Here is a 16,269-nt window from a genome sequence, read left to right on the forward strand (position 1 = left end):
AAGCAGGGATACCACTGCTAATATTCTTTCTTTTCATCCTTCTTTTGCTCCAGTAAAAATACTTGTAAGCAAGTAATTTTCTGTGTATGAGAAATGTTGCTTTGGGTACACCTCTTTTGTGCCACTATTCTTCTGTCACCGTACTCTCAAAAGCGCACAGCATCTGTGACTTAATTAAACAAAAATCATGCCACATTGAGATGTATGTCACAAATAAATACATTAAATGTTTTTCTTTTATGGATACCCACAATATTTTTTTTCTTTAATCCATCTTCTGCAGCTTGTAAACAGTATTTCATGTCAGAGTGTATGACTGTGTACCAGAAGGAATTTGCCAGGAATTTAAACATCTTGGCAGGCTGATACAAAATTGATGAAAAGTGCCAATTCTATCTATACATTTAATCATTTTTACTAAATGCCTCCTCCGGGAACAGGGGTTACATTATCAAACAAATTGTGTGACTAGGGTTTTCCTTTTAAAAGACTGGAAGACCCAAAAATTTGAAGGTGATAAAATTCAAAGAAGTGGGCGGTATGTATCTCTTTAATTGTATATATATATGAGGGGTGAGGGTGAGAAAGAGAAGCACACAGCCTAACCACATACCAGATAAAGATTTTGGTTTTCCCTTGCCTTTTTTTTTTTTTTTTTAAACTGCTTTGAGTGGTCAGAAAACAAGGTACCAGAGCATGGTAAAAGGAGGATCATGAACATTTTTGCCTTTTAGTGTAGTATGTTAATAGATGAATGTTTACTGGGTGTAGTAAACTAGGGAAAGAAAGTGGGGGTGAGGAACGCACTGCCCTGATGGATATTCAGTGTTTCATGAAGACAGATTAAATAACTTTTTTTAGCCACGTTTGAGATAAACTTTAAATTTTGTTGTAGGGAGAACAATATCGGGGTTCTTTCTCTTTTCCTTCTCTATTCTTCTGCATGCCATATATGTTGCAGGATATGCATAGTAGCATGGTGTAAGTTCTGTTAGTTTCTATTCTACATCACTATTCCCACAGTGAACCCACACAGGCTGCAGTTGTCTGCTTGGCACCTTGGCTTTCCTCTGGCATGTGCTTCTGCCATGATTCTCTGTAGTGCCCTTTTCTAAGACTGCAGTGTCTCTTACGGAATGTTGTCAAAATGTGTGTTATGTCCCTGTTCAGTATTTGTACATTGTTGGCTTTTTATTTTAACATCTTTTACTTCTAACTTCTTATGAGAGCTTGTGGAAAGAAATCTGGAATAAAGAATTTTAGCCTTTTCAGAGGGCTTGTACCCCCATGAATTTTTAAAGTTTGCTTACCCATACAAATTTATAGTCCTACAGAAAACAGACCAGACTATAAACATAACTTATGCTTTAAAGCAATTAGACTTTTATGTATGTTTAAATAAAACTAGTTTTCCCAGTAAAATGGGAAAGGGTTTTTGAAAACAGATTTTTAATAGACACGAATTTGCTTAGGTTATTTAAGCATTTGAAAAGCCTATATGTAACATTTATTATAAATAAATAAGAAGTATTTTAACATTTCAGCATTGTGTGCATGTATTCCAAGCAAACGTGTCTGACAGCTCTGGGCTCTGTGCCAGCTGGGCATTAGGTGGTGTCAAAAGTGGATTTTTAAAGGGGACAAACCCCCAACAGTAAATACGGAGTTACCACCTAAGTAAACTGCTCTGTTTGGGAAATTGGTGTGGACGTCGATGTTCTCAATTCCGTAGTGTGTTGTGCATGGTGGAGGCACGGCTGTGCTGTGTCCCCCCCTTGTCCTCGTCTCGCCCCAGGGCAGCCCGTGCCCCGCTGCTCCTGCCGAGCCTTTCCTTGCCTTTGTCTCGTCTCTCTCTCGCCAGACCTTTCCTTTGTAGGTGGCTGCCGCTCCGCTCGTCGCTGTCTAATTCTTTCCTTTCCTTTGTCTGACCCGTCTAGAGCCTAGAAGAGGAGATAACCTCCATTTTGTTTAGTAAGGAGGGCTTTGGCGCCTGCACCAGAGGGCCCTTCGCCGCCGCCAGCCCGGGGCCAGCAGAGGGCGCTGCGGGGGAACAGACGGGCGCCAGCGCCGCGGCCGCGCCGCCGCCCCAGGTGCTTGGGCGTGGGGTCCGCGTCCCCTCCGCTCGGGGCACGGAGCCCGCCCTCCTGGGCCGGGATGGGGCTGCGGTTGTGTGTCCGAGCCACTGAGCTGCCTGCTTGCATTAGAGCGGAGAGAGATACAGCTAGAGAGCAAAATTCTGAACCTGCAGCGCTCCAGAAGTAGGAGGGAGTCGGTGCTTGTTTAAGCTTACCCTCCCTAGGTGCTTTCCTTGGTAAACAGCAATAAAAGCTAGGATTAAGTCACAGATGATGTGTGATTTTTGTGTTGTTATAATTTGAACTCTGTAATTTTGTTGCAAACTGTTCACTAAAAATATCATGACTAGGCTTCGCAAACTAAAAATACATTAGATTAAAAGAACCCCTACCCTACCTACCTAATGTTATCATTTACAGTGGGTTCTCTGCAATATCCATCACAGATCATTTTGTTACAGAACAAATACTAATATAGCTGCTTTAGTATCATCATTTTGCCTCCAAACTGAATTCTAATGGGATCTTCTTGGTAGTCATGTATTGCTGTTCTCACAGCTTGCCTTCCTAAACAGTCTTATCTATTAAGTTTCATAAAGTAACAGACCAAAGATGAACAACTCTTAAAACCATATAATAATGTATTCCATATCTTTTTAAAATTATGATAAACTGCTAGTAGAATGTTAAATTATTTTTTCTTTTTATTTTCCCTTAACATTATTTGTTCTTAATTCCTGGTTTAACTGAGTGAAGTAACTGCCTTGGTAGCATCACAGGCCAATGCATTCATGCTTTTTATTTTCAGGCTTTCATAATTCAATTCTTATGCCAATTAATAATATCCGCAATTCTTACCTACTTTTGATTAAATATTTAAAAGAAGTGTAAGGAAATGAGCATAGTTCTATGTGAATGTTGCAGTGAATATGCAATATTTGTCTAGTATCATGTATATACATTCTTAAAAGCTTGCTTGGAGGGTGTTGCACTGTTGAAAAGGGTTATGCATTGATTTTTGTCCTCTGATTGCTTTTTGTTCCACAGAGACATGCTTCCAGAGCAGAAGGGCCTTGTACTGGAGTCAGCAATGCTGATAAGGTTCTACAGATTTTTTTTCCATGACTAAATTTGGCTCTTAACTCTTCCAATCCATCTTCATTCTTCCCTTCTTTCCTTTTTCAGTTAACCATCACAACCATCTTTTGTCTTCTACATGACATGAACCAGCCATCAGCTAATTTTGTTTATTTCATTTTTATTTATTCATATACTCTACTTTTGTTTTTTTTTCCCCTCATCCATGTTTTTTTGTGCAGAGTTCACATGAGACTCTGGACATAGTGGAGGAGAAGAAGCAGGCAGAGTTTGGGATAGAAGAAACAGTAGTCGTAGACGAAACCAACAAAGGGAAAATGCAAGTTGCCACTGATGCTGGGGAAACATGTAAGGTGGAGCATCTGTCAAAAAAGGACTCATCATCATTGCCATCAAATAGTAGCAGCAGCAGCAGTAGTAGTGAGAGTGAGGATGAAGAGGTGGGAGAATACCAGCCACATCATAGGGCAATTGAGGAAGTCATCAGGGAAGAACAGGAAGAAGAGGAAGACATGAAAAGGAAAGAACATGAAGAAAAAATACAGCATGTGGAAGCCACACCAGAAGGCAGTAAACTAAATGTGCCAGTTGAGCACACACAGGTTACAGCTGAAGATTTGGTCCAGAAAAATACAGTTACCGTAGCTACAGAAGAGAAGAAATTGTCAGAGCAAGTTAAGCAAGATTTAGGTCAAGAAAAAGAGGAGGAACAACTCAAACTCAATGGAGATGTGTCTCATGTTGACATTGATGTTGCACCACAATTAATTTGTTGTTCTGAGGTAAATGGTAGAACAGTATGACAACTAGATTAAGCAGAGATATATCTTGGGGTGAAAAATATACCTGCCTTTCTTCTTCTCCTATTCCTCCACATCTTCTGGCATCCAACAAGATTCAGATCATTTGGAAGGGGAAACCATTTTTGAGCAGTGAAATTCTGTCTCCTTCAGTTATGGTTTCTGACTTTTTGCTAGAACTGAGTGAGAATCACCAGTAAGGCAAACCTTCCGAAGACTGATATCTCTTTTTTTTTATCTCCTCCTTATTTTATATGCACTTACATAATGTATATTTATTATTTTCATGTTTCAAATGTTTTAAGTCTTGTCTTGTCTATTTGTCAATTGTTTTTGACAAGTCCATGACAGGTAATTGTGATTGGAAAGCTATTGAAATTAGCAACTGAAATTAGAAAACACTCGTCACAAATTTTTGTTCCTTCTTCCCCCCCCCATTACTCACTGCTTTTCTTGCCTTTTTCTTCTTTCTCCTTCTATATTATGGATTTATAGGCTAGAATATGTATGGCTAGAAATTGCATAGGTGAGAGCACTGTTAAGTGATGAGGCACATATAACAATGTTTCTATGAAGTCTTCTAGTGCTGTAGATTTTAAGGAAGAATGCATGGATTCTAAAGTTCATTACTGGGCAAACTTTATAAAGAAGCAGAAATGTAAAAAATTAAATGCAGAGATGTATGCCTTTGTAAAGTTGTCATGATCTCCTGAGTTTTTCAACAATTAGATGATTTTTTTGGTAGTTATCTACCTGCTTGTTCTTGTAACAGTGGCAAATTTTTTTCATTACTTTTAAATCCAAACAACTTCTTTGCATACACAGCTGTTATGATTAATGATGTGAAAGAATTAGTTTATTAGACCTTTAAAATTTGCAGGCATCCATGCTTCCTAATAGCACATAGTTTAGGGAAAGGGGAGAAGAGCTGCTGTGTATGCAAGTGTGTAGAGGGAAAGAAAGGAGTTTTTTTGTTTTTTCCTGGGATTTCACCCCATGTGTATCCAAAATCAATAGGAGATAGCAGCTGATGTGTCTAGAAAAATATCAAACGGCTTTAGTTCATAAAAATACTGAAAATCTGCTCCATTGAGATAAGTCATGAGTTCACTAGCTTAGAGACCCTGGGTTAATTGCTTTCTTTGTGATGTTGCAGAAAACACCACTAGCTAACTCTAAATGGCTTTGTCAAAAGAAGTGGTTGACTTACAGAATTCTTACATTGAATGTAGAATGCTTAAAATCCAGTTGTCAAAGGTGTTCTTCTGTTCCAGAAGTAATACATATCATAAAGTTAAACTTTTATGTAATTTCCTTGGAATTTCTAGTCTTGATTTGCAGACTAAAGAATGATAAGTATTTTCCCAGATTCACTCTAATATGAAGTTTATCCATCTGAGCTAGCTATTAATTTCTTTATGCAAGCTAAGATTTTTCTTTTTTCCCCAGTGATGGCTTTTACACATTTTCTGTACATGTGTTACAGCTTTGTTTTAGCAGTTACCCTCTATGATATGTACTGTTGGCTGAAATACTGAACTTTGGCAAGGTTATTAGGACATTAAATTTTCTTACAGTGTTACATAGATAGATGTTATGTAGAGGGCTGATGTATTAATCTTCATTTCATTTTGTTTATTGCATGCTTTTTGATTGGGAAGCCAGCCAAATATTTATCTTACTACTATGATTTTCTTGAGCTTTTGGTTGTGTTTTCTTGGTCCACTTTACAAACTTCTTCTATCTTTTTGAATTGATTGATTATTTCTTGCATCACAGCCTCCAGTAGTGAAAACAGAGATGGTAACCATTTCAGATGCCACACAGAGAACTGAAATCTCCACTAAAGAAATTCCAATTGTGCAAACAGAAACTAAAACTATCACATATGAATCTTCACAGGTATGCTGACTGGCTTGTTATATTGTTTGCAAACTTATTTTTATTCCAGTTATGTAGATAAAAATAGATAATGTCCAAAAATGCTTTTCAAAAGCACATACTTTTTTACTAGCAGATAAGATTATACTTTGACTATGAATTAGGTAAGTAGAGAAAGCAGTATTACTTCAGAAGTTCAAATTGTTTTTTTCTAAATAAAGATTTAGTTGCTGTCTGCGAATGTGTAACTCATTTTTAGTCTTGGAAAGTTGATTAAAATATCTCATTGCTCCTGAAAGGATCACATAACTGTGATCATGAAGTTTCCACAGGAATGAGCCATGACAATAGTCTTACATGATTTCGTAAACTTGGATAGTTTCTCTTTAGATTTCAGTTCTAACGGAACTAAAGAATATGTAAACCAGCTTTTTCTCTTGTGAAAACAAAATTTTTAAATGCCAAAATACAAAAATACCTTTTTTTTTTTAATTACAGCTTGATGGCAGCGCTGGTGGCGATGCCGGCATGCTGGTGAGTGCACAGACAATTACGTCAGAGTCCGTTTCTACTACCACAACTACACACATCACAAAGGTAAAATATATTTAATGCCTTGCTTAACTAAAAAAGACATCAAACCCTCAAAACACAGTCTTGCATGAAGTTTCTCATCTATCTGCTAATTCGTCGAAGAAAAGTGACTTAAAATGGAATGGGTTCATTCCAGGCATGTGTGAGAGTTAATCTTTCTGTACGCAGATTTTTGAACAGAGAAGCCTTAATAAGAAGCAGGAATATCTGGGAACAGGACAGGGAAAGGGGGGAAAGTATCATTAGTGGTTTTTTAGTATTTCATGTAGGTCTTATTTCAGTGTTTGACAAATGAGTATGTAACTAAATTTCAGGACTGAACTAAGTTTCAGTCCTGTCATCACTCACTGATCCCCTACAGGATCTTTACTAATGTAACTGGTTTGTCTGAGGTCTGCAGGAGCCTTGCTAGTGGCATCAGTTTAGAAGGAAGAACTGAAACAATGTTTTCTCAGCCTTTGCATTGATGATCCTTGTGCTCCTAGGTTTAGAGCTTATTTAAAAACAGATCATTCCATTAGATTACTTTGCAAGCATATTTGAGTGCTGAATTATTTACTCTGCATTCCATGCTTGGAAAGGAAAGGAAAACTCAAGTGTTAACAGAATATCACATCTGTTTCAGTCTCATATACCGTTTTGTACCAGAGTATGTTAGAACAACCAAAGTGTGATGATGGTTATTGTTAATTTATGTAAATATTTGTCAAATTTTAGGCATGCTGTGGTGGGTTGACCTTGGCTGGATGCCAGGTGCCCACCCAGCCACTCTATCACTCCCCTTCCCAGAGGGATGGAAGAGAGTAAGATGGGAAAAAAGAAAACAACTTGTGGGTTGATATAAGACAGTTTATTTAAAGCAAAAAGCAAAGCGAAGGTTGCGCGTGCAGAAGCAAGAGATAGCAGGGTTTATTCTCTACTTCCCATGAGCAGTGATGGTCGGCCACTCCCAACAAGCAGGGCTTCAGCACACATGATGGTTTCTCAGTAGGCAGCCAGTGGAGACAATGAATGCCTGCCTTCCTGCTCCTTGCCTTAGCTCTTATATCTGAGCTGATGTCACATGGTCTGGAATATCCCTTTGGTCAGTTTGGGTCAGCTGGCCTACTTGGGTCCCCTCCCAGGATCTTGCCCTCAACTAAGGAAGGAATGTTACAGTGCTGATGCTGTGCTCAGCAGTAACCAAAACACTGGTATGTTATCAACACCCTTCTAGCTACCAGTGCAAAGCACAGCACTGTGAGAGCTACTGTGGGGAAATGAACTCCAGCTCAGCTGGACCCAATACACATGCCTAACCAACACAGTTCTGAACTCTTGTCTTTGAATTCATAACATCTTTTTTCCAAGAAAATTACAGGAAGCATTGTTTAAGGTAAAGAAAACGGAAGAGGGAAACAAAGTGTGAATTTAGGATTTCTCTCCCTCTCCCAAAACACAGAAGTTTCACAACATGGTAGAATTGAACAGTAATTCGCTTCTCACTGGATGTCTAAAGATTGAAAGTTATATTCACAAAATTAGTGGAAAGATAATGTTGAAAAGAGAATCAAGTGAAATAAGGAATCTCAGAATTGAAAATGCATATGCTTTGCTATACAGACTAGTTAACAGGTCCTTTTTGGTCTCCTGCTCCCTTTTGGAATCATTAAGCCACTACCTTTTTAGGAAAAAGTCCTTAGTAAATTTAACCACAGTTTTGAGGGGAAGTTTATATTTACTTGTCAAGTTCAAATGTCAAATAATCCTGCTTTTTGGAAGGAACCATTAAAGAAAATAGTTTCAGTCTTGTCTTCTACTAAAAAAATTACTGGGATTACCATGATGCAGCAGATCCCTATCTGTTTTAAATTGATGATAAGTGGTCGACAAGAAGATTTTGAATTTTCTAAACTAACTTTCTGTTTTACATCCCAAACTGTTCAGTATTGATGAAGGGACCTGCTAAAATAATTTCAATATTCTAGTGGTGTTTTTAACAGAGTGATCTTGGATCTTTTCTAGTGTGGTGAGAATATTTACGTAGTAGTTTATTCTTTCCTCATATACAGGCTGAGTGAAAAGAAAGGCAAACAATGTTATTTCTGTGAGAATTTTTTTATAAGCTGATCAATAGAGTAAGAAATTAAGAAACAAAGCACAAAATCATTCAGCAATGTGAAATTGGTTGAAAATATCTCACAAAGATCCTTGAATGGCAGAATTGAAAAACAGATCGTCTTTGTATTTAAGGGCATAGGATTATGACTGTGGAAAAAGCCATGATAGGTCAGTTGAAATAAAAAGAGAAGACTGCTGAAATTTCCGTATTGCCAGATTTATATGGTGGAAGAAGTTAGAATTAGAGTTTGTCAAACATTACAGAAGTAATTCTTTACTGTTTGATTTTTCTCAAGTTTAGCAATTGCTAGAATGTGACTAACTGTGTAACTGAAAAAGGAAAGGATGATTTAGCACTAAGAACATTTATTACTAATTGTAACTCAGAAATTTATTTGCTTCAGTGCAGCAGAAAGGAGTGCTATTATTCTGTGGAAGTACAGAATAATTAAAAGGATTTTTTTTTTTCCTGCCATCTGTAGATGGTAAAAGGTGGAGTATCAGAAACAAGAATTGAGAAGCGAATAGTCATTACTGGAGATGCAGATATTGACCATGATGAGGTGAGTATGTAAACTGTTACCACTTACAATGTGTTTTTTGTAGTCCATGAGATCTAGATGATATTTCAGAAACCTGAAATAAGGGAAAGTTAGAGAATAATAGGAATAAGAGGATATAGAAAGACCCTAAGACTGTTAATTGTGCCAGAGTTATTAAGCAGACATGTTTTGTGAATAAAGGAGCCTTTTGAATATAAGTGAAGAGAAAAAACAGCATTTGTAAATTTGCGTCACAGATCATGCGAATGGAGTTTTACTATTTTTAAAAGATTGCTTTTTTTGGAAGAGACTCAGTTTATTTAATGCAGCTTTTGCCATTGGGAGGAAGAGCATTACTGAAATAATCTTATTTTGATACGTTAATCTGGATAGATGGGAGTCTTTACTGCATTGTGTCAGCAATATCTGAATGCAGCACTCATTTTGACTGAAAGCTTTGGAATACATTAAAGCATAAACTGCTTGAATTTAAAACTTAGTTTTTGACCTATATTTGTAGAAATATGTGTAACAGAAGTGATTGTTGATCTGCTGGAATCTTGTGTAAATACGTTTCATCTCCATCCATAGTGAAGCAGTATTTTACAATGTGTTAGAAACTAAGGTTAAAATCACTTCTGCATGCCCAATTAATAAGGCTGAATTTAAGCAGTACACAGGAAAATAATTGAGAAAATTCAATTATCTAGTTTTTGTAGTGATGATTAAACAATTTTTGTTTCATCTAGGAAACTATGGTAACAGACAATCAACAGTCACTGGATAATACAAATGGAAAAGTCTACTTTCTACATAAAGTTGCAGTGAATCCATTTCTAACTTTATGAAGGCTACAAAAATCAACATAACACAACAACTTCAGAATTGTAATATACTGAGAGTTCTCAAGGAATTTATTTTCACATTTTGATTTGCCTCCAGAACGTGGCTCTTGACAAGTTGAATCTCTTCTTGAAACTCTTAATTAAATGACAGGACTGTTTAGCATCAGGCATGACTCTTGTTTGCCTTGACACAGATGTCTGGAAAGGTCTCAAATACCTGTAGTATACCAGACAATTCTCTAAGCCCTTCTTTATTTTAAAAGAACTGAGTAATAAAGTAAAAAAAAAAAAAAGAAATTATAAAAAAAGGAGTACAAAATACAATTTTAATCACTGAAGTTTAAAGCAACAGTGAGCAGCTTTTAAGAAGAGATTTAAGAAATATCTACCACTTCAGTGAATATGGAGCTCCTTAAATGCCCAAACTACATGCTGGATGTTTTTTCTTTTGTCTTTTAGCTCCCTGCATCACTAAAACAGTTTTCAATACGATAATAATACTCTAATTTGGAGTCTCAGAATACAAATACTTGTATGAAGTTGTTGTAATTTAACAGCTGGAGACAGGGTTTTCCATTGTTTATGGTTTGATGATAAACACTGATTCTTAAATCTTAACAGGCACTTTTTTAGAAATCTCATTTGTTCTACAGAGTTTACACTCAGCATATTGTAAAAGAGAAACTAGTAAAATATAGTTGGGATTAATAATTCAACAAACATTACTAGTGCCCATGTACCATGTATGTACCACATGCATTCTGGACGTATTTCCTTAATAGGACTTCAAATTCATTATCATATGACAGGGTGGCTAATGTTGGTGTTTTCAATGTCTCTTCAGGGTTTCTTCTCTCCTTAACACCTATAGCTCAAGAAATTGTCACTTTTCTAAATTAAGATGAACCTTTTTGTTGCATTATATTTTTCTTGCTCCTCAGAGTATTTTTGAGGGGTTTTTTTTAGTTGTGGTTGATACTAAGGTGAATAGTGAGCTTACTGTTGCCTCAGAATGCCTTCCATTGTCTTCTGTTTTTTTCTTGTGTTAGGTTCCAGCAGTAATACAGCTCACAGAAATAAGATGTAGATGAGGGCAAGGAATAAAAGGTCCCAGGTGCTTTCTTGCCTGTTTTGACTCAGAGGCTGCTCTTATGTGGTTGACCGTGATGTAGAATAGACTATTACATTTCAGTTAGAAGGGACTTAAAATGGTCATCTAGTTCAGCTGTGTATATTGGTACATCTCTTCGGAAGATAAAATTTCTTAAAATGTGGAGGAAGGATTATAAGAAAGTGAGTAATACTTATTTGCGCTTCCCTGAATTAAGCTAGAGAAATTTCTCTTTAACTAGAACAAAGAGAAAAATGAAGTACTTATGCTGAGAAAGAAATATCTGTTATGATCTCTTTCTAGAGTTTCAGTACCATACTTAGTATACATTCCAAAGAATCTTTCTATTTTGTTCAAGAAACTAAAGGGAACTCTTGTTTTTCCATCCTGCCTTACATTCTTGTTAAGGCTTTGTTTGCTAAATCTGTTGCAGAAGTTCAAAGACTTCTGAGATATAAGAATACTTTTTTTCGCCTTAAATGAGCTAGAAAAGTTATCTTACAATTTTATGGTTATTTGTTACTTCCCATAAATCTTGGTAAATTTTTAGTATAGTGGGGTGGGGTTTTTTCCTTTTGTTTGGGGGTTTTTTTGTTTGTTTTTTTTATTTTTTACCCTTGATCCCTTCTCAAGTTTAGGAATTTACACTTCTGAAAAATTATGACCAGATTTTCCAAAGCTACTCTGCCCTTCTCTGGATCCATATGAGTGTCCTTTTGGTGTTGTTGAGTTCCATATTTCAAATACATTTGCAGGCCCTGGCACAGGCAATCAAAGAAGCCAAAGAACAGCACCCTGACATGTCTGTGACAAGAGTGGTGGTGCACAAAGAAACTGAAATTGCTGAGGAAGATGAAGAGTAAAATAAAAAATGTCCTCAAGCAAATACTTCAGGTAAGCTTATATATATAATTACCATAGGAAAATTTAACATCAATTTTCTGTTGCATTCGTGTCTTTCAGCTGAAAAATATGGGGCATCTTTGAGATATGCTATCACTAAAGGGTGAGTTGAAACAGGTCCTAATAGAAGACTGTTAGTGTAAGAATTTTTAAGTCCAATCTTACATTACTTTTAGTTGCAAATGTTCCTATATATGTCTCCCAGTCTTATCACAGTACTCTCATGGTGTTTCCTACAATGTTGGAAATAAAAAAAAAAAAAGAGAAAACCAACAGTACTGCCCTTTTTCATGTATTCAGTAGAAGGATCAGAATGAACACTGAATAAATCTGCTGATGCACTTTTTATAGGCTGTTGTCTTAAAGCTCAGTAACTGTTTGGGGGTGTAAAGCTTCAGATTTCCTTTGTTTGTCACACTTGATATGAGACTCAAGCTTCAGTTTTTTTCAAAGTTGATGGTTTTGTTAATTGTAGATTCAGATTCAAGAAAAAGGTTTTGTGTGGAATGGTTAAATATCAATGGGAGAGATTTATAAAGAAATAAAGTTTAAAAAGCAGTGGTTTAAGTCTTCATAGGGAGACTTCTGACTTGCTGACTGTATTTAGCTAGAAGAGCAGAGGTGTTATTGGCACACCTCAAGAGAGATAATTGTTTCAGTACAATTGCAAGCCTTTAATATGCACTCTGATCAATGTTAATGTAGGAGGAGACAAGGTAAAAGAAATACATTTTGCATTTTTTAAGGAAATTAGAGTGGTCATGATTCTTATTTCCTCAGCTCGGCATTTTATACAGTGGTGGTTATAACCCGTAGACAAGAGACTTCTAGGTCCTGTGCAGGCATGCATTCCCTTAGTATCAAACGAAGCTTTTTACCAAAGGAAACTAACTGTCAAAAATTTTGACCTGCAGCTTTAGCAGACTACTAGACATCATGAGTACAGTCACAAAGTGCCAGGAATATATGGAAAATGAGAACACTGACTTGATTCCAAATTTGATGTGACCTACTATAGAGGAGGATGTCTTTCACATAATCCTGATAATTCCTTATGTTGAAAAGTCTGCTTTATTCCTGTGCCTGAGTTTCCTAAGAGATAAAGATTTCACTGTCGAGTATCACTTCTGGGATCCAGAAGAGAAAAGATGCGAGCAGCAGTTTGAGAGGATATGAAGTGCATCTATTGAATGCTGTTCCATGGAAGATGACCATTATCAAGGAATTGGTCTTCCTGAACTAGTCTGATGCATATTTTCAGCTGAAAGACATAGACTAAAGCCTTAGTTTATTTCATCTATCTACAAGTCTCTCTTTTCTTAACATCCGGAGGTGCCTATGTGTGGCTGGGGAAAGGGAGAGCTAGTATATGTTGCCAGCTGTTGACATGTGTATGATCCGTTAAGAGGCTGCAAGTGGTAAGGTATTAGGGAGAGAATTTTTCTCATCTGCTGGCAGAATTGTTGGGTCTCATTACTGCACATTTCATTTCTGGGAGTTTGTCTGAATTCCTACTATGTGCAGCACTGCATAGAGCAGCAGTGTTGAATGCCATGGAGAAGCCTGTGAGGATAAGAGTAGGATGCCTGCTCTCTGCCTGTGGACAGAAAGTTTGTCCACCTTCTCTGTCAAAAGTGGTTCCAGTTGCCTTTCCTGACCTCATAGAGATTGTGCTAGAACTACAGTGTTTGTTTTGATCATGTGTGTTTAGACAGTATCTTCTGGCCAGTTTTCCTCTGAGCTTCTCAGAGTGTAAATTTACATCATTTTCTAGGATGTAAATCACAGTGGAACTAAGTTTGAGCTGCCTGATAGATTTGGTCAGTTTATTGTGTGTTTGGAAAAGAAATGAATAATTTTTGTTCATAAATATACAAACCAGGTAAATAACATGGATCAAGTTTGGAAGTGCTAGGTCAACACTCATTTGGATATTAATGTTATAGCATTAATACTTTTTAAAATTATTTTCACATTACATAATTCCAGAAACTGTGGAAATAACAAAGGACGTGGGAGTTACTTGTGAGAAAGGATTGGGAAGAGTACCAAAATGAGGCATCATTCAAAGAGTTCCTTCCATTGTCTGAGGGTGGGGTTTTTGCATTTTTTTTGAAACATACATTGTGGAATTGTGTTTGCAATGTATTGGAGTGTGTCAGATGTTCTTGTCTGAGTTTGCCAGTTACTTTACAGGCTCGTGGTCTGAAATGCTTGCGAGAGAATAAAAGAGAACATTTCTTCATGCTGCTTTGGTATCTGAGACCTGGGGGCTTGTTTGACTGATGATGCCTTTCAGTTAAACATTAAGGAAAAGATTTAGTAGTCTAAACAAACACAGGCCACCTGAAGTACCTTAAGTATCTGTCAAAAGCCTTTTGCTCTCCTGTAGCAGCAACTAAAGGGCAGGTGGGACTGCAGAAACAGCTCTAGAAATTGTGCTTAGGCAGTGGAGTCATGCCACAAATTTTGAATAGTTGTTTCTAAGGTGTTGAAAGCTCTGCCCTCAGGACTACAGCAATATTGTTTTTGTAGACTTGTTTTCTCTAATGACAGTGAAAGATACTGCATTCTGATTCTGAGGGATTACTAAATAGAACAAGTACCTTTTTTTTTTATTTATGCACTAGGTTGTGGATTAAAATTTTCAGTAAACTGTGCAAGAAGACACTATTAAAATAACATGAGAATTTTGGGGAGCAAAGATTAGTACTTGAAGAAAAAGTAGTACTGTTTGCCTCATGATCGAAGTGGGTTTTAGTCAATGCAACATTTTTTTTATGAAATTACCTTCTTCCCCCCCCAACCTCCTCTATAGAAAAAATTACTTCTTGACTCTGAAGTGGCATTCACATAGTATCTGTGACGAATGGTTATGTAACCTTCTGCCTCATTTTCTCTTCCAGAAGTAAAAATGATACTGACCACGAAGGACTGTAATCATTCCAAGTCATCATTACTCTACCGAATCCACCAAGGCTAGCAACGATGACCAGATATTCACGACTTAAATGCCAATACCAAACTCCATTTTAACATCTTTGGTCTATATTCACTTACAATCTTTCTTGTTTATTTTTTATAACCAATTCTTAACAATCTTAGAAATTTTTTTTAAATGAAGTTATAGAGGGTATGATCTTCTTTTGCACAAATACTTGTGGTTTTGAAATTGATTCTTAAGTATATGAAAGTGAACAAAAGAAGCTGGAAAGCATTGTTCACTGGAGTAGGTGGTAATTGTGCCGGAAGGAGGATCTTTACTAATTTAGATATAGGGTTTTTTCACATATTTCAAGTGAAATCTCTTACTGGAGTAATTTACAGAATTTTTTTCAGACTATTCTGGTAAATATAATGATATCACATAATTAAGTTTTTTATAAAAATACAACATTTGCTAAAATTTGAAAAAATATATTTCTTTGAATAAATTTTATACTGGTATCTCTGTAACTCTTTCTGTTCTAAGGTTCTCCTCTCTGTGGAGCAGAGATGGTATGGCAGTTTATAGAGGAGAAGGAGTTGCAGACACATTTCTTCTGACTGAGCACTGTGTTCTTTTTGCACTTTGGTGCCAATGCTCAACTTCTTGCAGACTTTTTTGCTGTCTGCAGCATTCCAGATAAGGAAAGAAGGACGAACAAAATATCTTTCTCTTCTTCCAACAAGAGATGATCTAGGCAGCTTAAAACCGTAGTGCTTTTTTTCTTACTGTGTCCCAACTTCAGTACTTCCATTATTTGAATACATGTGTAGAATGCTCGCTTGCTAGTAAACTCACTGTCTCCATGTTAGAACTGACATTTCTGTTACAGAGAAGGTATACATTTCACATGCTTCCTCTAATGGTTAGTGCAGGTTTTTAGGATACTGAGTAAAAGTGTAATATGGACTCCATTCATAAAGTAATAAGAGAGTACCATCAGTTGAGACTGCCATTGAGAAAACCTGTTAATTATATTGGGGTTTATTTTTAATTTGTTCTTGCAGAGGGGTTGGTTGTTTGGGGTTTTTTTGCTGTCGACTTTGTGTATAGTTAAAATGCCAAATTAGATTTATAGCAGCTTGAAGTTGTATTAAGTGATATTTTGCTTTCTGTAATTCTGTTATAAAATAAAGTTGTTTATTCTCTGTATGACTTTTGGCACTCAGACATAAGATTGGAGGATATTTAAAGTGAGCAGATTACTTATAAGAACTGCAGTTCTAGAAGTCACAGAACCTTGAAAGCAGGGATTAGTGCAAGTGGTCTGCAGGGCTGCCAGAAGGGTTGCACAATTGCCTGGCTCCTAATACAGATACTAAAGTATCAGTGTT

The 16,269-nt window shown here is 36.7% G+C and overlaps 1 protein-coding gene across 22 annotated transcripts in view; it reads left to right on the plus strand.

Moving 5' to 3' along the window:
• Positions 1 to 16,087, plus strand: part of EPB41L2 (erythrocyte membrane protein band 4.1 like 2) — a 113,846-nt gene extending 97,759 nt beyond the window's left edge. For 12 of the 22 annotated variants that reach the window (XM_051792512.1, XM_051792507.1, XM_051792514.1 and 9 more), the window contains 8 exons: positions 1,938 to 2,090; positions 3,123 to 3,176; positions 3,395 to 3,955; positions 5,753 to 5,875; positions 6,353 to 6,451; positions 9,031 to 9,111; positions 11,802 to 11,940; positions 14,856 to 16,087. In XM_051792512.1, coding sequence (XP_051648472.1) covers positions 1,938 to 2,090; positions 3,123 to 3,176; positions 3,395 to 3,955; positions 5,753 to 5,875; positions 6,353 to 6,451; positions 9,031 to 9,111; positions 11,802 to 11,909 — 1,179 coding nt within the window. In that variant the 3' untranslated portion in view covers positions 11,910 to 11,940; positions 14,856 to 16,087. The remainder of the gene's footprint in view (positions 1 to 1,937; positions 2,091 to 3,122; positions 3,177 to 3,394; positions 3,956 to 5,752; positions 5,876 to 6,352; positions 6,452 to 9,030; positions 9,112 to 11,801; positions 11,941 to 14,855) is intronic. The other 10 variants (XM_051792517.1, XM_051792518.1, XM_051792521.1 and 7 more) reach the window with 5 other exon arrangements.
• The last annotated feature ends 182 nt before the right edge of the window (positions 16,088 to 16,269 follow it).

The sequence above is a fragment of the Manacus candei genome, unplaced genomic scaffold, assembly GCF_025592945.1.
Source record: "Manacus candei isolate 608988 ecotype Guabito, Panama unplaced genomic scaffold, ASM2559294v1 h1tg000034l, whole genome shotgun sequence".
NCBI classification, from domain to species: Eukaryota; Metazoa; Chordata; class Aves; order Passeriformes; family Pipridae; genus Manacus; species Manacus candei.